At 41.4% G+C, this 27,361-nt stretch overlaps 1 protein-coding gene across 1 annotated transcript in view; it reads left to right on the forward strand.

Moving 5' to 3' along the window:
* Nucleotides 1-27,361, forward strand: part of LOC139390686 (teneurin-3-like) — a 143,957-nt gene that overhangs the window by 43,462 nt on the left and 73,134 nt on the right. The window contains exon 3 of the mRNA XM_071137982.1: nucleotides 22,025-22,253. Coding sequence (XP_070994083.1) covers nucleotides 22,025-22,253 — 229 coding nt within the window. The remainder of the gene's footprint in view (nucleotides 1-22,024; nucleotides 22,254-27,361) is intronic.

Below are 27,361 nucleotides of genomic sequence, written 5' to 3' on the forward strand. Positions count from 1 at the left end.
TTTTTTGGCCAACACCTTTATTTAACTAGGCAAGTCAGTTAAGAGCACAATCTTATTTTCAATGACGGCCATGGAACGGTGGGTTAACTGCCTTGTTCAGGGGCAGAACGACAGATTTTTACCTTGGCAGCTCGGGGATTCAATCTTGCAACCTTACAGTTAACTAGTCCAACGCTGTAACCACCTGCCTTACATTGCACTCCACGAGGAGCCTTCCTGTTACGCGAATGCAGTAAGAAGCCAAGGTAAGTTGCTAGCTAGCATTAAACGTATTTTATAAAATCAATCAAACAATCAATCATAATAACTAGTTAACTATACATGGTTGATGATATTACTAGTTTATCTAGCGTGTCCTGCGTTGCTCAAATGTGTACCTAACAATAAACACCAATGCCTTTCTTAAAATCAATAAACAATAATATATTTTTATACCTGCATATTTAGTTAATATTGCCTGCTAACATCAATTTCTTTTAACTAGGAAATTGTGTCACTTCTCTTGCAACAGAGTCAGGATATATGCAGCAGTTTGGGCTGCCTGGCTCGTTGCGAACTAATTTGCCAGAATTTTACGTAATTATGACATAACAGTGAAGGTTGTGCAATGTAAAAGGAATATTTAGACTTATGGATACCACCCGTTAGATAAAATACGTTTTGTGATAGTTTCCGGATTCAACCATATTAATGACCTAAGGCTCGTATTTCTGTGTGTTATTATGTTATAATTAAGTCTATGATTTGATAGAGCAGTCTGACTGAGCGGTGGTAGGCAACAGAAGGCTCGTAAGCATTCATTCAAACAGCACTTTCCTGCGTTTTGCCAGCAGCTCTTCGCAATGCTTCAAGCATTGCGCTGTTTATGACTTCAAGCCTATCAACTCCCGATATTAGGCTGGTGTAACCGATGTGAAATGGCTAGCTAGTTAGCGGGGTGCGCGCTAATAGCGTTTCAAACGTCACTCGCTCTGAGACTTGGAGTAGTTATTCCCCTTGCTCTGCATGGGTAACGCTGCTTCGAGGGTGGCTGTTGTCGATGTGTTCCTGGTTCGAGCCCAGGTAGGAGAAAGGAGAGGGACGGAACCTATACTGTTACACTGGCAATACTAAAGTGCATATAAGAACATCCAATAGTCAAAGGTATATGAAATACAAATCGTACAGAGAGACATAATCCTATTATTCCTATAATAACTACCAAAAACTTCTTACCTGGGAATATTGAAGACTCATGTTAAAAGGAACCACCAGCTTTCATATGTTCTCATGTTCTGAGCAGAGAACATAAACGTTAGCTTTGTTACATGGCACATATTGATTGCACTTTTACTTTCTTCTCCAACACTTTGTTTTTGCATTATTTAAACCAAATGGAACATGTTTCATTATTTATTTGAGGCTAAATTGATTTTATTGATGTATTATATTAAGTTTAAATAAGTGTTCATGCAGTAGTGTTGTAATTGTCACACACACACACACACACACACACACACACACACACACACCAATTTTTTTTTTTGCAAATATATATATATTTATATATATATATATATATATATATATATATATATATATATATATATATATATTTATTTATTTATTTATTTATTTATATTTCATATAACGGTATTAGCAGTTACCCATCCAGAAGTACGTCCTGTCCTTGTAGAAACAGCTCCTCAGCTGTTCAAAGATTTCTCAAACAAAAAATCTGTCTCACTTTCCCGATTAATCTCTTCTATAATCTGGTGCAAATCTGTATACTTAGACTTGGACTTCGCTTTTCCTGATTTATTCACTGTGATGTCTTCAATGAAATCGTTGAAAATACTACTTTCCAAAATACTGCTGTGCGTAACAAGCGTCACTGAAACTACTCTGATGGTCAAGGCGAGAATGGAGTTCGTTTTGCATGCGTTTACAAACAAGGAATGGTGGTCCAACCCATAACCATCACATACTGGCGTTTACCTCAGCTCATTGGCTATCTACCCAGCTAGATTTCAAGAATATCAGTGGTCATTGGGCAGAAATAAAGTAAATCAATGAAGCTTCGCTAAAATTATTGGTGCGCAAGGAAGTCATTGCTCGTTGTCTTCAAATCAGTTCACTTCGGTCAATACTCCCCGCAAAAAAAACAATCAAGTTTGGCTGTATTGCAAACATCCAGAGGAATGCACTGAAACCAACCATGACTAGATAAATGATTGTTTACGGTGTGTAATTACGTCGAATGCTCCGTAAAAAATTGATAGAGATGGAATTCACGGCACAAACGGTTTACAAAATGTTTCGATTTAGGCTATAAAAATGGATTTTATCAAAGAAAACGGTACTTCATTTGATCACTGGGACCCTCAGGAAGAGAAATAAGAGCAAGATATCAGAATGTAAGTCATAATTTTACCTTCAGATGTGAATGTGTAAAAACTGTCATGGCGGAAAATGTTTTTGTTGTTGATCGCTCTTCTCAAACAAAAGTATGGTATTTGTTCTCTGTAATAGCTATTTTAAATCGGAAAACGTAGTTTGATGACCAAGATTCGAATCTTTTGAAGGATGTAAGACACTTGCATTTTCAAGAATGTTTAATGTTACGACGTTGTATTTTTAGTCACTCTAAAATTTCCCCTGATGTTGATCCCTGTTCGGGGATCGCAGCCATAAGAGGTAAAAGCCATTTAGCCACAAATTTGTAAGTATGCTTGGGGTCATTGTCCATTTGGAAGACCCATTTGCGACCAAGCTTTAACTTTCTGACTGATGTTTTGAGATGTTGCTTCAATATATCCACATAATTTTCCTACTTCATGATGCAATCTATTTTGTGAGGTGCACCAGCCCCTCCTGCAGCAAAGCACCCCCACAACATGATGCTGCCACCCCCATGCTTCACGGTTGGGATGGTGTTCTTTGGCTTGCAAGCCTCCCCCTTTTTTCACCCCATTATGGCCAAACAGTCCTATGTTTGTTTCATCAGACCAGAGGACATTTCTCCAAAAAGTATGATATTTTTCCCCACGTGCAGTTGCAAACCGTAGTCTGGCTTTTATATGGCGGTTATGAAGCAGTGGCTCCTCTCTTGCTGGGCGGACTTTCAGGTTATGTCAATATAGGACTTGTTTTACTGTGGATATAGATACTTTTGTACCTGTTTCTTCCAGCATCTTCACAAGGTCCTTTGCTGCTGTTCTGGGATTGATTTGCACTTTTCGCACCAAAGTATGTTCATCTCTAGGAGACAGAATGCGTCTCCTTCCTGAGTGGTATGATGGCTGCGTGGTCAGATGGTGTTTATACTTGCATACTATTGTTTGTACAGATGAACATGGTACCTTCAGGCGTTTGGAAATTGCTCCCAAGGATGAACCAGACTTGTGGAGGTCTACATTTTTTTTTTCAGGTCTTGGTTGATTTCTTTTGATTTCCCCATGATGTCAAGCAAAGAGTCACTGAGTTTGAAGGTAGGCCTTGAAATACATCCACAGGTACACCTCCAATTGACTCAAATGATGTCAATCAGACACTTCTAAAGCCATGACATAATCTTCTGTAATTTTCCAAGTGGTATAGAGGCACAGTCAACTTAGTGTATGTAAACGTATGACCCACTGGAATTGTGATACAGTGAATTATAAGTGAAATAATCTGTCTGTAAACAGTTGTTGGAAAAATTACTTGTCATGCACACAGTAATGTCCTAACTGACTTGCCAAAACTATAGTTTGTTAACAAGACATTTGTGTAGTGGTTGAAAAACGAGTTTTACTCACTCCAACCTAAGTGTATGTAAACTTCCGACTTCAACTGTACACAAACTAGGTCAAATTGGTGAAGTGAAATGAAAAAAATAACAAACCAAACAAAAAAAATAAGAAAATTGGTGCATGCATATGTATTCACCCCCTTTTCTATGGAGCCCCAAAATAAGATCTGGTACAACCAATTACCTTCAGAAGTAACATAATTCGTTAAATAAATTCCACGTGTGTGCAATCTAAGTGTCACATGATCTGTCACATGATCTCAGTATATATACACCTGTTCTGAAAGACCCCAGAGTCTGCAACACCACTAAGCAAGGGGCACCACCAAGCAAGCGGCACTATGAAGACCAAGGAGGTCTCCAAACAGGTCAGGGACAACGTTGTGGAGAAGTTCAGATCAGTGTTGGGTGATTAAAAAATATCCAAAACTTTAAACATCCCACGGAGTACATTAAATCCATTGTAACAAAATTGAAAGAATATGGCACCACAACAAACCTGCCAAGAAAGGGCCGCCCACCAAAACTCACGCACCAGCAAAGAGGGCATTAATCAGAGGCAACAAAGAGATCAATGATTCCCCTGAAGGAGCTGCAAAGCTCCACAGCGTAGATTGGAGTATCTGTCCATAGGACCACTTTAAGCCATACACTCTATGGAGCTGGTCTTTATGGAAGAGTGTCCAGAAAAAAATTTGCAAACATGTTTGGTGTTCGCCAAAAGGCATGTGGGAGACTCCCCAAACATATGGAAGAAGGTACTCTGATCAGATGAGACTAAAATTGAGCTTTTTGGCCATCAAGGAAAAAGCTATGTCTGGTCCGAACCAAACGCCTGTCATCACCTGGAGAACACCATCCCGACCGGGAAGCATGGTTGTGGCAGCATCACGCCGTGGGGATGTTTTTTATTTGCAGGGACTGGGAAACTGGTGAGAATTGAGGGAATGATGGATGGTACTAAATACAGGGAAATTCTTGAGGGAAACCTGTTTCAGTCTTCCAGAGATTTGAGACTGGGATGGAGGTATGGAGTTTCACCTTCCAGCAGGACAATGACCCTAAGCATACTGGTAAAGCAACACTTGAGTGGTTTAAGGGGAAACATTTAAATGTCTTGGAATGGCCTAGTCAAAGCCCAGACCTCAATCCAATTGAGAATATCTGGTGTGACTTAAGGATTGCTGTACACCAGTGGAACTTATCCAACTTGAAGGAGCTGGAGCTGTTTTGCCTTGATGAATGTGCAACAATCCCAGTGGCTAGATGTGCCAAGCTTGTAGAGACATACACCAATAGACTTGTAGCTGTATTTGCTGCAAAAGGTAGCTCTACAAAGTATTGACTTTGAGGGGGTGAATAGTTATGCATGCTCAAGTTTTCCGTTTTTTTGTCTTATTTCTTGTTTGTTTCACAATAAGACATAGTTTGCATCTTCAAAGTGATAGACATGTTATGTAAATCAAATGACACAACCCCCCCACAAATCTATTTTAATTCCAGGTTGTAAGGCAACAAAGTAGGAAACATGACATGGGGGGGTAAATACTTTCGCAAACCACTGTACATGAGGAAAAACATCTGTCTACAACCTATGCTGTTTCCACAATTCTCCAGAATCTAGTGGATGTCTTGTACGTATGAGTGGGATGCCTCTTGGAGAAAACATTGAGGTGAAAAATCAATGGCTGACAAGCAAAGTGAAATGTTAGGTTTGGTTTGATACATGACAGATGAGGCCTAGACTAATATTGTCTTTGGTGAATCAAGGCTGAAAAAACAGACCATGCATGTCTGCTGTTGTAAGTTAAAGCTGCATTCGACACATTTGAAGGAAAGTAAGTTGAGTTTCCAGTTGTACCCAACATGTGGTAAGGTCCGACATGAAAGGAAACACATTTTCAGAATCAAAGGCTGTTTACGCAGCAGCATAAAACTTACCGGACAATTTCACTAATGAATTGTGGTACTAAAGCCTACTGCCACGGAAGGGATTCACAAAGTGGATTGTGGGATCATTGTGAGTGTATTGTGTGCTTGACTAAGTCTCAAAGACAAATGGCTAAATCCAAAATTGAGATACACACACTAATCTGACTTTGATGCATAAACCTTACAATGATAACGGTGGGAAATGTATTTGAAAAATTCATGTTGCGTGCCCAGATTTCAAAATAGGATTCATATGTTTCTGACTACGCCCAATTAAGAAAGAGGCCAACTGTCTTCCTATAATATGAAGCATACAAACATGTAATTTTATAAATGTTTTAACAATCTATATAATCCCCATATAACGCATAGCTTTGATTGTATGCTTCAACCCGAGAAGGTTCTATTCATTATATTGACCAGTTGGAGTTGCTCAGTTAGCTCTGTTGCCTCAGCAAACCAACACTGTCTTATTTTGTTTCTAGTCCCAAGCATATGCAATGTTCAAGACTCTGACTTGACTGTGTGCTCCGCATGGAGCCTGGGGCCATATCATAATGCTGTTTTTGCAGGCTGGAGCATTAGAGGGTACACAGGTTGCTGTACATGGGATGCTGAGAGGGGGATGTGGAGAGAGGGATAGGGAGAGAGTTGGTATGAAGGAAGATTGGAAAACCTCTGGTTCGGAGAGTCTTTTGATGTGTGTGTGTGTGTGCCTTTGTGTGTGAGCCTGTGTGCTTATGTGTAGAGGTGTATGAATGTGGGGGAGCAGATCAATATCGTGGATAAGAACTGACTCGCCTGGAAGAGCCATATCCCATGCTTGGAATTCTTCAAGTATACCCTGGTCCCTGTCCAACAGCCCTGTAATAGTAGGATAGCATTTTATAGCCTTGGCCTTGTAAACCTTCCCTTAGAAGGCAGGATGTCAGCCACTACAATGTCACAATACAACTGGGGATTATACAGGACAGTGGGGTGTCATCTTTTGGGAAGCACTGGTTCAAGAAAAGTTTTGATTTCCTCTCATGTATCCCTCTATAACACTGTCAGATTATGTTTCAACCTCATAGCTGTCATTTATCGTTAGTCTTTAGAATCGTTGTCTCAGCATTGACTGTAGATAGTGATTGCAGCTATACCGTTGTTGACTCCCCCCTCCAAAAAAAACCTAACACAATAAAATAACAATAATGAGGCTATATGCAGGGGTACCGGTACCAAGTCAATGTCTGGGGGTACAGATTAGTTGAGGTAATTTGTACACATAGGTAGGGGTAAAGTGACTGCATAGATAATAAACAGTGAGTAGCAACAGTGTAAAAACATGGGGGGTGGGTCAATGCAAGTAGTCTGGGAAGCCATTTGTTAATTTTTCAGCGGTCTTATAGCTGTTAGAAGCTGTTAAGCCTTTTGGACCTAGACCTGGCGCTCCAGTACCGCTTGCCGTGCGGTAGCAGAGAGAACAATATATGCCCTGGGTGACTGGAGTCTTTTCCATTTTTTGGGGCTTCCTCTGACACGCCTAGTATATAGGTCCTGGATGGCAGGAAGCTTGGCCCCAGTGATGTACTGGACTTTACGCACTACCCTCTGTAGCGCCTTACAGTCGGATGCCGAGCAGTTGCCATACCAGGCGGTGATGCAACCGGTCAGGATGCTCTCGATGTGCAGCTGTAGAACTTTTTGAGGATCTGACGACCCATGCCAAATCTTTTCAGTCCCCTGAGGGGGGAAAGGTGTTGTCGTGCCATCTCCATGGCTTGCTTGGTGTGTTTGGACTATGATAGTTTGTTGGTGAGTTCCTTGACACCAAGGAACTTGAAACCCGCTCCACTACAGCCCCATCGATGTGAATGGGGGCGTGTTCGGCCCTCCTTTTCCTGTAGTCCACAATAATCCTTTCTCTTGCTCATGTTGAGGAAGAGGTTGTTGACCTAGCATCACACTGCCAGGTCTCTGACCTCCTCCCTATAGGCTCTCATTATTGTCTGTGATCAGGCCTACCACTATTGTGTCGCTGTGTTGTCGATGCACTTACTGATGCAGCCGGTGACTGAAGTGATATACTCATCAATGCCATTGGATGAATCCCGGAACATATTCCAGTCTGTGCTTGCAAGATAGTCCTGTACCGTAGCATTCGCGTCATCTGACCACTTCCGTATTGAAGTGGTCAGCTTATCATGAGGTACTCTAACTCAGTCGAGCAATACATCGAGACTACCTTAATATTGGAAATCGCGCACCAGCTGTTATTGATAAGTAGACACACACCCCCACCCCTCGTCTATTCGGACGTAGCTGTTCTGTCCTGCCGATGGAAAACCCAGCCAAATGTATATTATCCATGTCGTCGGTCAGCCACGACTCTGTGAAACATAAGGTATTACAGTTTTTAATGTCCCGTTGGTAGGATAGTCTCGAACGGAGCTCATCCAGTTTATTCTCCAGTGATTGCACGTTGGCCAATAGAACATATGGTACAGGTGGCTTACCTTCTCGCCAACTAATTCTCGTAAGGCACCCTGATCTCTGCCACCTGTATTTCCTTATTTTCTTCATGTGAATGAAGGCGATTTGGGCCTTGTCTGGGAACAACATTATATTCTTCATGTCAGACACATTAAAGAAATGTTTTTTTGTCCAGTTCGAGGTGAGTAATCTCTGTTCTGATATCCAGAAGCTCTTTTCATTTAGAAGAGCTGGTAATATCAACATTGCGTACAAAATAAGTTACAAACAATGCGAAAAACCACACAAATTGCACAATTGCTTAGGAGCCAATAAAACAGCAGCCATGGCCTCTGGCGCCATTCTTATTATGGCTTGGCATGACAATCTCCGAATGTCATTAAATGTTTGTAACGTGTCTCTTTCCATTCATCAAATGGCCACCACACAGTTTGGATTGATTTATTTGATTTGTCAGTTTAACAAAAAAAATAAATGACGAGTCTCAGAAGAAAGTTCTTTGTTTCTGGCCATGTAATCGAACCCACAAATACTGAGCCAGTTTTATTGCTTCTTTAATCAAGCACAACAGTTTTCAGCAGTTCTAACATAATTGCAAATGGGTTTTCTAATGATCAATTAGCCTTCTAAAATTATAAACTTGGATTAGCTAACACAACGTGTCATTGGAACACAAGAGTGATGGTTGCAATAGATATTCCATTAAACAAATCAGTCGTTTCCAGCTACAATAGTCATTTACAACATTAACAATGTCTACACTGTATTTCTGATCAATTTGATGTTATTTTAATGGACATAAAAAAGAAGCTTTTCTTTCAAAAACAAGGACATTTCTATCAGGTATGAAGGGAAGACCCAGATGCAGACCATGTTGAATAAACAATGGTTTAATGTTCCAACATAGGCAAGCAGTAGACGGCTCAAGGCAGGCAGAGGTCGGTAATCCAGAGGGGGGCAGAGGTACAGATCGGCAGGCAGAGTCAGGGACAGGCAGAGTGGTCAGGCAGGCGGGCGCAGAGTCAGGACAGGCAAAGGTCAAAACCGGGAGGGCAAGAAAAGAGAGACTAGAAAAGCAGGAGCTGATACACAGAAAGCTGGTTGACTCGAACAAACAAGGCGAACTGGCAACAGACAGACAGAGAACACAGGTGTAAATACACAGAGGATAATGAGGAAGATGGGTGGCACCTGGAGTGGGGTGGAGACAGTCCCAAGGACAGGTGAAACAGATCAAGGTGTGAACATTTCCAAGTGACCCCAAACTTTTGAATAGTAGTGTGTATACAGCACCGGTATATACAAATGTGTTTTTAGACTCATATTTAAAACATTGAATATTACAGTCCCTGGCTCTGGTATTATGCTGGTGGACGTCTCTAACAAATGATACATTGATGGAATGAGTCCTTTTATAATTCTGTCGACAAGACCAAGATGAAGTAATACGAAAAAAAGAATATACAGTGAGGGAAAAAAGTGTTTGATCCCCTGCTGATGTTGTACGTTTGCCCACTGACAAAGAAATGATCCATCTATAATTTTAATGGTAGGTTTATTTGAACAGTGAGAGACAGAATAACAACAACAAAATCCAGAAAAACGCATGTCAAAAATGTTATACATTTATTTGCATTTTAATGAGGGAAATAAGTATTTGACCCCTCTGCAAAACATGACTAAGTACTTGGTGGCAAAACCCTTGTTGGCAAACAGAGGTCAAGACGTTTCTTGTAGTTGGCCACCAGGTTTGCACACATCTCAGGAGGGATTTTGTCCCACTCCTCTCCAGGACCTTAATGTGCTTCTTCTTGAGCCACTCATTTGTTGCCTTGGCCGTGTGGTAGGCCAATCACCGACAACGATGAGACAGCCTATAGGGAGGAGGTCAGAGACATGGCAGTGTGGTGCCAGGATAACAACTTCTCCCTCAACGTGATCAAGACTAAGGACATGATTGTGGACTACAGCAAAAGGACAGAGCATGCACCCATTCTCATCAACGGGACTGTAGTGGAGCAGGTTTAGAGCTTCAAGTTCCTTGGTGTCCACATCACCAACAAACTATCATGGTCCAAACAGACCAAGACAGTCGTGAAGAGTGCATGACAGGAGACTGAAAATATATGGCACGGATCCTCTGCTCCTCAAAATGTTCTACAGCTGCACCTTTGAGAGCATCCTGACTGGTTGCATCACCGCCTGATATGGCAACTATCATGGTCGGCCTCCGACCGCAAGGTACTATAGAGGGTAGTGCGTACGGCCCAGTACATCACTGGGGCCAAGCTTTCCAGGACCTCTATACCATGCGGTGTCAGAAGAAGGCCTAAAACATTTCCAAAGACTCCAGTCACCCTAGTCATAGATTGTTCCCTCTGCTACCGCATGGCAAGTGGTACTGGAGCACCAAGTCTAGGTCCAAAAGGCTTCTAAACAGCTTCTACTCCCATGCCATAAGTCTCCTGAACAGCTAATCAAATGGCTTCCTGGACTATTTGCGTTGTCCCCCCAACCCACAATTTTACGTTGCTGCTACTCTCTGTTTATTATCAATGGATAGTCACTATACCTCTACCTACATGTACAGTTTTACCAATACTTATTTTCCAACATAATTTGCAGATAAATTCATTAAAAATCCTACATTGTTTTTTTTCCCTAATTTTGTCCTCATAGTTGAAGTGTACCTATGATGAAAATTACAGGCCTCTCATCTTTTTAAGTGGGAGAACTTGCACAATTGGTGGCTGACTAAATACTTTTTTGCCCCACTTTTGCCCCACTGTACATATTACCTCAACTAACCGGTGCCCCTGCACATTGACTCTGTACCGGTACCCCCTGCATATAGCCTTGCTACTGTTATTTTATTGTTGCTCCTTAATCATTTGTTATTTTTATTTTTTCTTCGGTATCAGGTTTCAGGTATGATCCAGATGCAGACAGTGTTGAAGTAACAAAAGTTTTTATCTAGTACAGGGGCAGGCAAACAACAGGTCAAGGGCAGGCAGAGGTCAGTAATTCAGAAAGGGTGCAACAGGTCCAGAGGCAGGCAGGGTCAGGGTCAGGGCAGGCAGGGGTCAATAATCCATAGAGGTGTGGCAAGGTATAGAATGGCAGGCAGGGTCAGGGCAGGTAGGTAGAAAGGTCAAAACTGGGAAAGACTAGAAAACAAGAACAAGAACAAGGGGACAAACGCTGGTAGGTTTCACGAAACAAAACAAACTGGCAACAGACAAACAGGGAACACAGGTTTAAATACACTGGGGATAATTGGGAAGATGGGCGACACCTGGAGGGGGGTGGAGACAAGCACAAAGACAGGTGAAACAGATCAGGGTGTGACAATTCCGTTTATTTTAGTAAATACTTTCTTAACAATGTTTTTCTTAAAACTTAATGGTTGGTTAAGGGCTTGTATTTAGTGTATTCAGTGCATGTGACAAATAAAATATTTTTTGGGATTTGATAATCAAAGTGACACTGGTCTTTAGGGTGTGAATAGCTAGGTATCCATCCAATTGGCTATTTTCATAAGAATATTCTAAAATATGCATAAAATGAGTATGCGCACTTTCCCATCAGTGTTGTGTTTCCATCAAATTGCCTTGTTGTGGATAAAAATCTGTACGTAAATGCATAGTGCACGTAAAAACTTGTGCAGTTAAATTCCCATGTACCGGATTAAAAATATACAAGTTAAATGGGTTTCCATTGCATTTTCAACTCTTAGGCCTAATGATAGTTTTGTCACAATTTTTTTTTTTTTGCAATGGTATAACCAATGTGCCCACTCTGGTATTGGCATGTGTGCTCTAGCCAACAGCTCACAGATACAGTGCATGAAATTACTGATTGTTCTGATGGTGTTTACAGTTTGGAAATCAATTATTGTATCTGCACGTAATCCAGACAGGCGGCCTTTGAAGCGACCAGAAAATAATGGCCTGACGGTGATGTGGAAAATAAGCCTACAAAATGGACAGTATAACATTTGTTCAAACGGGGGGCAGTGCTGCAATGAATCATTTGTTATTGTAATAGTGAGAGTTTAGCATGTCTTGGGGTTATGATATTTATGTATCCAACTTTCTCACTCGTCATTATTCACTCGTCATTCAGGACTGTCCGTAATCATTGTAGCATCCACATTAGTTTAGAAGTGTTAGTGTAGAGACATATTATATTCTTATTTACGATAAAAGTGACTCCAAAATGACAGAATACATTATTTACTGTTCATTTCTATTGGGTACAAAATAATCAGAAACGCAACCAAATTGAACAGCAAATGCATCCAACAAGTTTTGTAGAGTCACACGCTTGATGTAATCATTGTGTGCTATGAATATGGGACCAAGTACTAAACGTTTGACTACTTTAATACACATATAAGTGAATTTGTCCCAATACTTTTGGTCCCCTAAAATGGGGGGACTATGTACAAAAAGTGCTGTAATTTCTAAATGGTTCACCTGATTTATGGATGAAAACACCCTCTCAAATGAAAGGTGACAGTCGTTACTTTGACCTCCATGGTCATTGTATCATTTGAAATCCAAAAGTGCTGGAGTGTGTCACTGTCCTAATACATTTGGAGCTGACTTTAATTTTGTCGAGCCACTCCTTTGCCAGCCTCCACTCGTCCCGAACTCTCGACAAGGATTAATTTCCTGCTTCCATCTGTCCATCACCATGACAACCCGAGGCGGCTATACTGAGTAATGGCACGACTGATCCAGGTCCTGACGGCACCTCAATGAAGAAGAGACCTGTGCATCGAGCACCTGGTTGAACCCATAATGCTGGCAGGACAAATTGCCAGTCTAATGGTTGGGTAATGACACCTAGAGCTGTTTTCCTTCTCCCGTCCGTCACGTGGCACATTAACTGAGTACGTACCAGTGGACAGATGGAAGTTAAAGTTTTAGTCCAGTGTTATCTTATTAGGATGAACTGAATGATATTATAATTTTTTGGGGGGTGCGGTCAGCTAAAATGAAACGCATAATCTACTTTTTTTTTTTTATGGCAATGAGATCATATCTGTCAACATTGAACAGCTTGCTAATAGGCTTATCCCAGCTACTTATGAATAACTATACATGTCAGTAGCAACAGCTAAGTAGTGATCCTTGATTTGGTGATCTGTAATTTGTCATATTTGATCAAACCACTGTGTTAAGGGTTTTTTCTTTATACTTTCATACTGATGCCATAATTCTATCATATTTGAAACACTGGTTACACGGTGACTTCCTGTAGTTAAATTAATTGGGGGGGGGGAGTAATGTGATGTTATGGGAAGGGAAGCTGGGTAATGCGAGGGCTTGTGTGTTTAACAGGGTAGGTAAAGTCGTGTGTGTGTTTAACAGGGTAAGGTAAAGCCGTGTGTGTGTTTAACAGGGTAGGTAAAGTTGTGTGTGTGTTTAACAGGGTAAGGTAAAGTCGTGTGTGTGTTTAACAGGGTAAGGTAAAGCCGTGTGTGTGTGTTTAACAGGGTAAGGTAAAGTCGTGTGGGTGTGTTTAACAGGGTAAGGTAAAGCCGTGTGTGTGTGTTTAACAGGGTAAGGTAAAGTCGTGTGGGTGTGTTTAACAGGGTAAGGTAAAGCTGTGTGTGTGTTTAACAGGGTAAGGTAAAGTCGTGTGGGTGTGTTTAACAGGGTAAGGTAAAGTCGTGTGTGTGTGTTTAACAGGGTAAGGTAAAGTCGTGTGTGTGTGTTTAACAGGGTAAGGTAAAGTCGTGTGTCTGTGTGTTTAACAAGGTAAGGTAAAGTCGTGTGTGTGTTTAACAGGGTAAGGTAAAGTCGTGTGTGTGTGTGTTTAACAGGGTAAGGTAAAGTCGTGTGGGTGTGTTTAACAGGGTAAGGTAAAGTCGTGTGGGTGTGTTTAACAGGGTAAGGTAAAGTCGTGTGGGTGTGTTTAACAGGGTAAGGTAAAGTCGTGTGGGTGTGTTTAACAGGGTAAGGTAAAGTCGTGTGGGTGTGTTTAACAGGGTAAGGTAAAGTCGTGTGGGTGTGTTTAACAGGGTAAGGTAAAGTCGTGTGGGTGTGTTTAACAGGGTAAGGTATGATGTATGTATGAAGTATGATGGAATTCAAAAGGAGCTCTCGAAAACCTCAGGCCCATATAGTTGAAAGCGCCAACCCTTCTCTTTGCAGAAGAAATCCCCGAAAACTCATCCGGGGCAAGGTGCTTCTAATGTTTCTGGATTCCACCGGGGTTCAGTTCACTCCCCCAGGCTCTCCAATATGACTCCAAGTTGCCCCCTCCACTATAGAGCACTGCTAATACTATAGAATACTATAGACTAGTTCCCATAATCCAACCAGAGATGGTCATTGTAATATACATGGCCTGGTAACACACGTAAAAGCCTTAATTGACACAATAGTGCCTCTAGTGACTACAACTGAAGACTAGGCTAGGTCAAAGGTTAAAAGATTAGGCTTGCTTGGGGTCCGGAGATGTTCATAATTATTCACCAGCTACAAATTGGTAGACTATAAGCCCTCAATGGTCACAATGGGACATCCTGGTTTTATTCATTTGAATGGAATGGTGATAATATCCTACAATGTGCATAATAGTGAAGGGCAAAATAGTCATAGTAAATGCCATTTCATAGCCATTATCAGTTGCTGCTGTCACTTAATGGACTCTTAAGTGCCTTAAAACATTTGCAGTCCTTTTTGAAAGCCTTTTACCATGCTGGCCCAAGCTTATAGTCCTCAGGTTTGTCTAGGGCAAAACAACTTTTAATTGTGTCCTGATTCTGTGTTAAATAGTGTGCTTTGTATTCAGAACAAATGGAATAATCAAAAAGAGATATTTCAGAAGAGGGAAAATCGGAGAAACCTTGAAAGTCTGCTTTAATGGTTACCGCAAGAACAAGATCAAAACAAATCCCAGAAAACCCACTATTACACTGAACAAAAATATAAATGCAACATGCAACAATTTCAAAGATTTTACTGAGTTCCAGTTCCTATAATCAAATCAAATGTTATTTGTCACATGCGCCGACTACAACAGGTGTAGACCTTTCACTGTATAGTGGACAATGTGCTAACAAACCTCCAAACGAGCTTCACTACTCTGGACGGTTCTGACTTAGAATATGTGGCCAACGACAAATACCTAGGTGTCTCGTTAGACTGTAAACTCGCCTTCCAGACTCAGATTAAGCATTTCCAATCCATAATTAAATCTAGAATTGGCTTCCTATTTCGCAACAAAGCCTCCTTCACTCAAGCTGCCAAAGACACCCTCGTAAAACTGACCATCCTACCGATCCTTGACTTCGGCGATGTCATTTACAAAATAGCCTCCATCACACTACTCAGCAAACTGGATGTAGTCTATCACAGTGCCATCCGTTTTGTCACCATCGCCAAACCCACTGGCTCCAAGTCATCTATAACTCTTTGCTAGGCAAAGCCCCGCCTTAGCTCACTGGTCACCATAGCAACACCCACCCGTAGCACGCGCTCTAGCAGGTATATTTCACTGGTCATCCCCAAAGCCAACACTTCCTTTGGCTGCCTTTCCTTCCAGTTCTCTGCTGCCAATTACTGGATGAATTGCAAAAATCCCTGAAGCTGGAGTCTTATATCTCCCTCTCTAACTTTAAGCATCAGCTGTCAGAGCAGTTTACTGATCACTGTACCTGTACACAGCCAATCTGTAAATAGCACACCCAACTACCTCATCCCCATATTATTACTTACCCTCTTGCTCTTTTTCACCCCAGCATCTCTACTTGCACATCAGCATCTGCACATCTATCACTCCGGTGTTAATGCTAAATTGTAATTATTTCACCTCTATGGCCTATTTATTGCCTTACCTCCCTACTCTTCTACATTTGCACACACTGTAAATATTTTCTATTGTTTTATTGACTGTACGTTTGTTTATGTGTAACTCTGTGCTGTTTTTATTGTACTGCTTTGCTTTATCTTGTCCAGGTCACAGTTGTGAAAGAGAACTTGCTCTCAACTGGCCTACCTGGTTAAATAATGGCGAAATAAAATAAAATAAAAAAAGCAGGAACTGGAACACGCTGTCCAGGTCCAGAGCATCCCAAACATGCTCATTGGTGACATGTCTGCAGGCCATGGAATAACTGGGACATTTTCAGCTTTCAGGAATTGTGTACAGATCCTTGCCACATGGGACTGTGGATTATCATGCTGAAACATAAGGTGATGACGGTGGATGAGTGGCACAACAATGGGCCTCAGGATCTCATCACGGTATCTCTGTGCATTCAAATTTCCATCAATAAAATGCAATTGTGTTCATTGTCCGTAGCTTATGCCTGCCCATATCATAACCCCACCGCCACCATGGGGCTCTCTGTTCACAACGTTGAAATCAGCAAACCAAACACCCACATGAAGGCATGCACGTGGTCTGCGGTTGTGAGGCCGGTTGGATGTACAACATCGTAGGCGGCTTATGGTATAGAAATTAGCATTAAATTATCTGGCAATTGCTCTGTTGGACATTCCTGCAGTCAACATGCCAATTGCATGCTCCCTCACAACTTGAGACATCTGTGGCATTGTGCTGTGTGACAAAACTGCTCATTTTAGAGTGGCCTTTTACCCCAGCACAAGGTGCACCTGTCTAATGATAATGCGGTTTAATCAGCTTCTTGATATGCCGTACCTGTCAGGTGGATGGATTATCTTGGCAAAGGAGAAATGCTCACTAACAGTGATGTAAACAACGTTTGCACAACCTTTGAGAGAAATAAGCTTTTTGTGCATATGGAACATTTCTGGGATCTTTTATTTCAGCTCATGAAACATAGGTCCAACACTTCACATGTTGTGTGTATATTTTTCGTCAGTGTAGCTGTTGAGAATGGATCAGACATCGAACAACAACTAGAGGTTAATGGTAATCGTCTTTATGGCCCTGTGAAGAAGAGAAAATATTTTACTTCAAAATGTTCCCAGAACATATTCTTCTAAAAAAAACAAGGCACATTCTTGCGAAAGTACAGACGCTTCATAAACCCGCCGTTTGATAGATATCGCAAGCGCCATTAAGATCTGAATGAGGTTGTCGTTTCAGCAGCCAGCATTGCAGTATTTAATCAAAAAAGGCCTTTAAAGCATCTCGTCTGAATGAGACGATGACAAGACCGACATTGACAAATTATGGAGGAGAGTCATCGGTCTTGATCTGATTTCAAAGCATAGCTTTTTCATCTGTATTCCCCATCCCAGCGCTCCGCACTCTTAAAAGACCAGGATAATTTGCTGAGTGTGTTGGTGTAAGAGAATGCCAAGCTGCCTCCAAGACTGTTTCACAGACTTCAACACATGCAATCGTGTGCCCTTCCTCTCACACGCACGTGTGAGCACATAAGAAAGGCACTGTCTCACACCACGCTATGAACATAAGCAACTGAGACATAAACTGAACAAGTTCCACAGACATGTTACTAACAGAAATGGAATAATGTGTCCCTGAACAAAGGGGGGTCGAAATCAAAAGTAACAGTCAGTATCTGGTGTGGCCACCAGCTGCATTAAGTACTGCAGTGCATCTCCTCCTCATGGACTGCACCAAATTTGCCAGTTCTTGCTGTGAGATGTTACCCCACTCTTCCACCAAGGCACCTGCAAGTTCCCCGGCATTTCTGGGGGGAATAGCCCTCACCCTCCGATCCAACAGGTCCCAGACGTGCTCAATGGGGTGGAGATCCGGGCTCTTCACTGGCCATGGCAGAACACTGACATTCCTGTCTTGCAGGAAATCACGCAACAGAACGAGCAGTATAGCTGGTGGCATTTTCATGCTGGAGAGTCCTGTCAGGATGAGCCTGCAGGAAGGGTACCACATGAGGGAGGAGGATGTCTTCCCTGTAACGCACAGTGTTGAGATTGCCTGCAATGACAACAGGCTCAATCCAATGATGCTGTGACACACCGCCCCAGACCATGACGGACCCTCCACCTCCAAATCGATCCCGCTCCAGAGTACAGGCCTCGGTGTAACGCTCATTCCTTCGACGATAAACGTGAATCTGACAATCACCCCTGGTGAGACAAAACCGCGACTCGTCAGTGAAGAGTACTTTTTGCCAGTCCTGTCTTGTCCAGAGACAGTGGGTTTGTGCACATAGGCAACATTGTTGCCAGTTATGTCTGGTGAGGACCTGCCTTACAACAGGCCTACAAGCCCTCAGTCCAGCCCATCTCAACCTATTGCGGACAGTATGAGCACGGATGGAGGGATTGTGCGTTCCTGGTGTAACTTAGGCAGTTGTTGTTGCCATCCTGTACCTGTCCCTCAGGTGTGATGTTCGGATGTACCGATCCTGTGCAGGTGTTGTTACACGTGGTCTGCCACTGCGAGGACGATAGACTGTCCTTCCTGTCTCCCTGTGGCGCTGTCTTAGGCGTCTCACATTACGGACATTGCAATTTTTTTCCCTGGCCACATCTGCAGTCCTCATGCTTCCTTGCAGCATTCCTAAGGCATGTTCACGCACATGAGGGACCCTGGGCATCTTTCTTTTGCTGTTTTTCAGAGTCAGTAGAACGGCCTCTTTAGTGTCCTAAGTTTTCATAACTGTGACCGTAATTGACAACCTCTGTAAGCTGTTAATGTCTTAATGACCGTTCCACAGGTGCATGTTCATTAATTGTTTATGGTTCATTGAACAAGCATGGGAAACAGTGTTAAAACCCTTTACAATTAAGTTATTTGGATTTTTACGAATTTTCCCAGAATTGTTCTATATGCGCAAAAATCTTATTTATTGCAAATTGTGTGCACAATTTGTTTACATCCCTTTTAGTGAGCATTTCTCATTTGACAAGATAATCCATCCACCTGGCAGGTGTGGCATATCAAGAAGCTGATTAAATCACATGATCATTACACAGGTGCAGCTTGTGATGGGGACAATAAAAGGCCACTCTAAAATGTGCAGTTTTATTGCACAACACAATGCCACAGATGTCGCAAGTTTTGAGGGAGTGTGCAATTGGCATGTTGACTGCAGGATTGTCCACCAGAGCGGTTGCCAGCGAATAATGTTCATTTCTCTACCATAAGCCACCTCTAATGTCGTTTTAGAGAATTTGGCAGTACGTCCAATTGGCCTCAAAAGCACAGACAACATGTAACTCCAGCCCAGGACCTCCACATCTGGCTTCTTCACCTGCTGGATGGTCGGAGACCAGCCACCCGGACAGCTGATGAAACTGTGGGTTTGCACAACAGAAGATTTTCTGTACAAACTGTCAGAAACCATCTCAGGGAAGCTTATCTGCATGCCCCGTGGCGGCGGTGGGATTATGGTATGGGCAGGCATAAAGACAGCAAACACAATTACATTTTAGTGATGGCAATTTGACTGCACAGATATACCGTGACGAGATCCTGAGGTCCATTGTAGTGCCATTCATCCACCTCCATCACCTCATGTTTCAGCATGATAATGCACAGCCCCATATCGCAAGGATCTCTACACAATTCCTGGATGTTGAAAATGTCCCAGTTCTATGGCCTGCATACTCACCAGACATGTCATCCATTGAGCATGTTTGGGATTCTCTGTGTTCAGCGTGTTCCAGTTCCTGCTAATATTCAACATCTTCAGACAGCCATTGAATACTGTAGGAGTGGGACAGCATTCCACAGGCCACAAAACAGCCTGATCGACTCGAAGGACATGTGTCACGCTGCATAAGGGAAATGGTGGTCACTCCAGATACTGACTGGTTTTCTGATCCACGCCCTGTATCTGTGACCAACCGATGTACGTCTGTGTTCCCAGTCATGTGAAATCCATCGATTTAGGGCCTATTGAATTTATTTCAATTGACTGATTTCCTTATATGATCTGTACCTGAATGAAATCTTTGAAATTGTTGCATGTTGCATTTTATGCTTTTGCTCGGTGTATATTTTTTGTACAAATCGATATTTGGAGTGAAAGTATTGATATATTATCGCAGAGTGTAACTATAGATTTCTTTCCTCCCATCACTTCAGTGTACTGAAATGTCAAACATTATTGATGTCTTTTAACAATGCTATTACCCATCTAAACAATGGAACATTCAAAGTTTGGCTTTATTACTCATAAATGTGGCTCAGTGTGCATGGTATTATAGCAAAATCTACATAGGTTATAACCCTGGAATAGAACATTGTCACGTCAACTATTGCCTGCCCTGCCGTTCCCAGAGGCCCAGAGTCCATAATGAATTCTACAGCATAGAAATAATTCCTGTACAAAATCATTTCTGAATGACTTGCGTGCGTTTCCTCAGCCTTGCGGAAGCAACGTGGCTCAGCCGCTGAAGGTTTACGTTGGGTCTACGGGCGCAGTGAGGCAACTGCACACCGACAAGGACAAAAATTGCATAACCACTAAAATGGGCAGCTACACCGAAACAATGCACCATGTCCTTCAAACAAAGTTGTTTTTTTGGGGGGTCGTCACTCATGTTATTATTTTAGCACAGTCCATGTTGCTGGCCATAACTTGTCATAATGTTCTTGGGTCTTTCTGCAGGCCTGGAATTGGCAACATAACAAGCAGAAACCATTAGAAGACTATAAACTGACCATTAGAACATCCAGCATGCGACCAAGCATTGTTCTAAAATCTCAACTCCCGCTGTTTACTTAAAAAATCATACTGTTAATGATTAACAAAGTTCTGACTTTGTCAATCATCTGAAAGATTGCCCTAATCACTTAAAACCAAACTCCATTTGGTCACCCCCAAAACCAATTCTTCCTTTGGACGCCTCTCCTTCCAGTTCTCTGCTGCCAATGACTGGAATGAACTACAAAAATCTCTGAAACTGGAAACACTTATCTCCCTCACTATCTTTAAGCACCAGCTGTCAGAGCAGCTCACAGATTACTGCACCTGTACATAGCCCATCTATAATTTAGCCCAAACAACTACCGCTTTCCCTACTGTATTTATTTATTTAGCTCCTTTGCACCCCATTATTTATATCTCTACTTTGCACATTCTTCCACTGCAAATCAACCATTCCAGTGTTTTACTTGCTATATTGTATTTACTTCGCCACCATAGCCTTTTTTGCCTTTACCTCCCTTATCTCACCTCACTTGCTCACATTGTATATAGACTTATTTTTCTACTGTATTATTGACTGTATGTTTGTTTTACTCCATGTGTAACTCTGTGTTGTATGTGTCGAACTGCTTTGCTTTGTCTTGGCCAGGTCGCAATCGAAACATTTTTATTTTTTATTTACTGGATAAATCATAAATGTCAGCTTTGTAGATTTTACCTCTTAACGACAACGATGGAGGGATAATCATGGCATGTCATTCTGGGGGACAATTACATAACTTTGTGTGAAATTGGAAAACATGTTCTCTGAGCGCTCTAATGGATGTTCTGGTCATTAATTATTTGAGAGCCTCCTCGAGCTGTAATCAAACATGAAACATTCTGTTAAGCACCCCAAAAGAAACAGCTGCCTCTCAAAATGACTTTCTGGTTTAAAGAGTACCAAACCTTCACCCATTTTGTGTTTTCTACAATTGAAATGTGTGTGGCCATAAAAAGCTCTTATTTCATGTTGTGATGTCACCTCGTCCATTTGATGTGCACTTTTAGGTTGTATTTACTTTTTCTTTGTCTGTCAGATGGCCACGGCTTTATACCGAACATAATCACCAAGCTATTGCAGGCAGCTCCCCCACAAGATAATAACAACCCATTGCAATGCCAGGCAGCTGTACTATAGTTTTACATTCAGGTGTTATCATCATGTGCTTACAGTCTCCTTTACAATCTCCTTTCTGTTCCCCTTTCAACAGGAGACCAACTGTCCAGTCACCAAGGCCAGCCTCCTCTACCACCAGCTCCGCACACTCACCACAAACAGCACCCGTCGATTACATCGTTGAGCCGCGGCTCGCTGGCCAATCAACGGAGCCTGAGCCCGCCCCCCTCGGCTGGCCTGGTGGCTGAGTTGCAGAGCACAGCTGAATGTGTCCAGCTACAGGACAGCTGGGTCCTGGACAGCAATGTGGCCCTGGAGAGCAGGTGAGTGACCCACAATGCATTTGTATTTGCATTTGTATTTGATTTGTAACAGTTTGTGACATCCAGTACAATATGGGGGATGTGACGACCCACTGCACCTCTGGGGAATGAATCTTCTACAGGATCCGTATTCCCACTGGAAAGCTTCATATCTAAGTTTAATGAAGAATGTGATTGGTGCGCTGCAATTTGAGTGTACGATTCTCTATGCATCTTCTGGTGCATCCAGGGCCAGCCCCAGGCATAAGAAATTGCATTAGAATAACCAAACCATGCCAGGTTGTGCCGGAACCAGCACAAACTAGCCTTGCTGGTTCTTGTTTGTTTTCCATTTGCCAAAAAAGGACTAGGTTTCATTTCCCGGAAAAACGGCTAGAGATTTTAAGACTTCAACCAATGACGTAATTCGACAGCGATTTTTAAACTATGGAGGTGTTAGACTATTTTGTGCCATCCTTTTCATTTTTGTTCATGGGCAGCAATGGAGACTGAACAAGAGTAGAAAGCTGAGTATGGCCATTTGTAACCAAACCACCAGTCTACTTGGTTCGAGATCATTAGCCACCCCCTGTCAGGGTCTCAATTTACTTTTGGGCGTTAGAATAGTAGAATACACAAGGTGTATGTTCTAAATGTTCTCTTGCTATGTCAGTCACTGATAGTCACTCAATTAGCCATATGCCAATTTTAATATTGGTAAGTTAGTCTAGCCAGCTGTCTAAAGGGGCCCTGACCTCCAGGGGGCCCCCATTGATTTTGTTAGTCACGCTCACTCAGATATCATTAACATGGCATAAGTCATGGCAAACTGTGTAGAATTGCAGGAAATTAGCTTTAAAATTGCCACCCAATCAAATCCCGCTAAAATGCTAAGGCCGGCCATGGGTGCTTCTCTTTTATGTCTCCTTAGGCTGCAGTTACACAACACAACTTACACATAGTTGTATTTGCTTGCAGCTGAGTTGCTTCTTGATTGCTCTGTGAATAAGCAACTCATCTGCTACTTGGTTGCATTCAGTTAAAACATCGCAACGTTGTGCAACAGCCAATCAACAACACAGCTGTCAGTTAAGCTACATGGTTTGGAAGTCAATAGATTTACTTTTTTTAAGTGAATCCAGACCCCTCTCTGACCAATTTCCACTGAGGGGGCCCCCTTGTTCATCATGAGCTGCACTAGCTAGCAAATTTGTTGCTAGCTGGGTTACCTCATTGCTAGCTAACTTGATCAAACAGTGCTGGCAATTTAATTTTGTCTAGCTAGCTCAATTGTACAGACAGTATTTCATCTAAATCAATCCTTATACAATAACGAAACGTTTGGACAAGCAAATAATTTGTGAAATCACAATTTAATGCAGCAGATGACATGGGGTGAGTAATAATTCCAGGCAGAATAACCTACTGTTTTTTTACATAACCAACATTCTAAAGTAATGCAAGTCCTGTGCGGATAGGTCTAATGTCACCTGCTACATAACTTCATGATTTCAGAAATGATTGGTTTATGCAACCATTTGGTTATTGTATGAGGATCAATTTAGACAAATTAGCCCAAATTAAAATAGGTAGAACTGTTTATCAAGCTAGTGCAGTTCATGTTTAACAATTTCAGTCGGAACTGGTCAGAAAGGTCTGGGTTTGCAAAACAAATACATTTGAATAATAACTCTATATCCACCAGTTTTCTACATGTTAGTTTTTTCATTAAAAATGATTTCTCATGGGTACCTTCATGTGTGAGTATAATATTACTGTTCTCAGATTTTCTAATTCATAGGTTTTAGGTGTGAGTGAAAATTAGTTTTTTTGCAAAACTCTATATATCTATTGTTTTGCTGGAATGGAATGTTCGTATCCTGTATATTTGACTGTGAAATGTGGTTGACACACCCATCTTTCTTAAGATGAATGCACTTACCAGTCAGTCGTCCTTGATAACAAGCATCGTGTCCAGCTAGCGGGACATCTTCCTGTGTAACTGGAGGGCTCATAATTCAAATAATTCTAATAGTTATTATGGATTTTAAACATTTAGGTCATATAAGTGTCTGATATCGGCTGAAAGCTTAAATTCTTGTTAATCTAACTCCACTATCCGATTTACCGTAGCTATTACAGCGAAAACATGCCATGCGATTGTTTGAGGACGGTTCCCCACATCAAAAAACAATTCCACCGGCACAGGTTTCATACATTCACATATAAAGATTAAATATTCACTTACTTTTTGAAAATCTTCCTCTGATTTGTCATCCAAAGGGTTCCAGCTATAACATGTAGTGTGGTTTTGTTAGATAAAATAATTTGTTATATCCCAAAATGTTTGTTTATTTGGTGCCATCGATTTGAATAATCCACTCGTTCAACTTGTAGAGAAAGGAATCCGAAAATCTACCCCTAAACTTTGTTTCAACAAGTCAAAATGTATTTCTATTTACTCCTCAGACACCCTAAAATGTAATCAAACTATAATATTTATTTCGGAAAGAAGTATGTTCAATAGGAAACAAATTTTAGCAGCTGTGCCACTTTGCATGCAAAAACAAGGATTTCCAAGACTGTGTCCTCTTACAAAAACTGTTATTTCTTATTTGTTTTTGAAGTTACAAGCCTGAAACCTTGAACATAGACTACAGACATCCTGTGGAAGCCATGGGAATTGCATCCAGTGAGCTATTTTACAATATGACCTTTCTCTTGCATTTCGAAGAGGATGGTCTCTCTCAGAAAAAAAATGCTGGTTGTTTTTTCTTTTGGATAGTCTCCTACCATATCTATTGTGTTACATTCTCCTACATTATTTTAACATTTCTACAAATGTCAAAGTGTTTTCTTTCCAATGGTAACGGTAATTATATGCATATCCTGGCTTCAGGGCCTGAGCAGTTTACTTTGGGAACGTCATTCAGGAAATTGAGAAAAAAAGGGGCGTAGCCCTAAGCAGTTGATAAGAGCCTCTGCTCTTATGTGACTAAAATGTCAATGTTTTACATACATTTCATTACTGTATATTTGTATTTATGATTACATTGTTTTAATATTGATGTCACATGTATTGTTTGTACATGTTACATTTGACTGTGTAAAACCTAAGAGTGCCTTCGGAATGTTTTCAGACCCCCACATTTTGTTACATTACAGCCTTATTATAAAATTGATTAAATAAATAAAATGCTCAACAATCTACACACAATACCCCATAATGACTAAGTGAAAACAGATTTTATAATAAAAAACAGAAATATCTTATTTACATAACTATTCAGACCCTTTGCTATGAGCCTTGAAATTGAGCTCAGGTGCATCCTGTTTCCATTATTTATCCTTGATGTTTCTACAACTTCATTGGAGTCCTGCTGTGGTAAATTCAATTGATTGGACATGATTTGGAAAGGCACACACCTGTGTATATAAGGTTCCAGTTGCCAGTGCATGTCAGAGCAAAAACCAAGCCATGAGGTCGAAGGAATTGTCCGTAGACCTCCGAGACGGGATTGTGTCGAGGCACAGATCTTTTGAAGGGTACCAAAAAATGTCTGCAGCATTGAAGATCCCCTAGAATACAGTGGCCTCCATCATTATTAAATGAAAGAAGTATGGAACCACCAAGACTCTTCCTAGAGCTGGCCGCCCAGCTAAACTGAGCAATCGGGGAAGAAGGGCCTTGTTCAGGGAGGTGACCAAGGACACTATGGTCACTCTGAAGCCACTCCTCAGTAAAAGGAACATGACAGACTTCTTGGAGTTTGCCAAAAAAACACCTAAAGATTCTCAGACCATGAGAAACAAGATTCTCTGGTCTAATGAAGCCAATATTGAACTCTTTTGACCTGAATGCCAAGCTTCACATCTGGAGAAAAGTCTGGAAAAGTCTGGATCGCGGCAAAGATGAACAGAGCAAAGTACAATAAGGTTTCATCCCCTTCAGTTCAGGAGGTGAAAATGTGCTTAACAAGTCACATAATAAATTGCATTGGTTCATTCTGTGTGCAATAAGAGTCGTTAACATGATTTTTGAATGACTACCCCATAATTGTACCCCACACATACAATTATCTTTAAGGTCCCACAATCGAGTAGTGAATTCCAAGCACAGATTCAACCACAAAGACCAGGGAGGTTTTTCAATGCCTCTCAAAGAAGAGCATTGTTTCGTAGATGTGTAAAAATAAAAAGCATACGCTGAATATCCCTTTGAGCATGGTGAAGTTATTAATGAGGCATTGGATGTTGTATAAATATACCCAGTCACTGCAAGATAGTCATCCTTCCTAATTCTGTTGCCGGAGAGTAAGGAAACTGTTCAGTGATTTCACCAGTTTGTTTAATGGTTGTGGTATCAGAAAACAAAACACTTAAATAATACTGCAAAAAATGTGGCAAAGAATTTAACTTTTTGTCCTGAATACAAAGCATTATGTTTGGGGCAAATCCAACACAACACATCACTGAGTACCGCTCTTCATATTTTCAGGCATAGTGGTGGCTGCATCATGTTATGGGTATTGCTATGATAAAAAGAAACAGAAAATAATACAGTTAAGAACTGGCGAAATCCTAGAGCAAAACCTTCCATCTTCTTTTCAACAGACACTGGGAGACCAATTCACCTGTTACAGCAGGACTATAACCAAAAACACAAGGTCAAATCCACACTGCTTACCAAGACGACATTGAATGTTCCTGAGTGGCCTATTTACAGTTTTGTCTTAAATCATCTTGAAAATCTATGGCAAGACTTGAAATGGCTTTTTAGCAAAGACAAGCAATCAACTTGACAGAGCTTGAAGACTTTTATAAAGAGTAATAGGCAAATATTGTACAATCCAGGTGTGCAAAGCTGTTAGAGACTTACCTATAAAGACTCACCGCTGTAATCACTGCCAAAGTGTTTTCTAACATGTATTGTCTCATGGGGGTGAATACATATGTCACACCTGCTCTTGCTACGCCCTCTGGTGTTTTTCCGGTGTCTTCTTGACCTGCAGTTCTCCCCCTGTACTCTCACTCGCTCTCGCTCTGTTTGATTATGTGGTTGGAGACAGGTGTGCTGGAGTCAGAGCAGATCCCTATCAGCTGCAACTCGTTCCATAAATCAAGACCTC

The sequence above is a fragment of the Oncorhynchus clarkii genome, chromosome 31 (assembly GCF_045791955.1).
Source record: "Oncorhynchus clarkii lewisi isolate Uvic-CL-2024 chromosome 31, UVic_Ocla_1.0, whole genome shotgun sequence".
In the NCBI taxonomy this organism is placed as follows: Eukaryota; Metazoa; Chordata; class Actinopteri; order Salmoniformes; family Salmonidae; genus Oncorhynchus; species Oncorhynchus clarkii.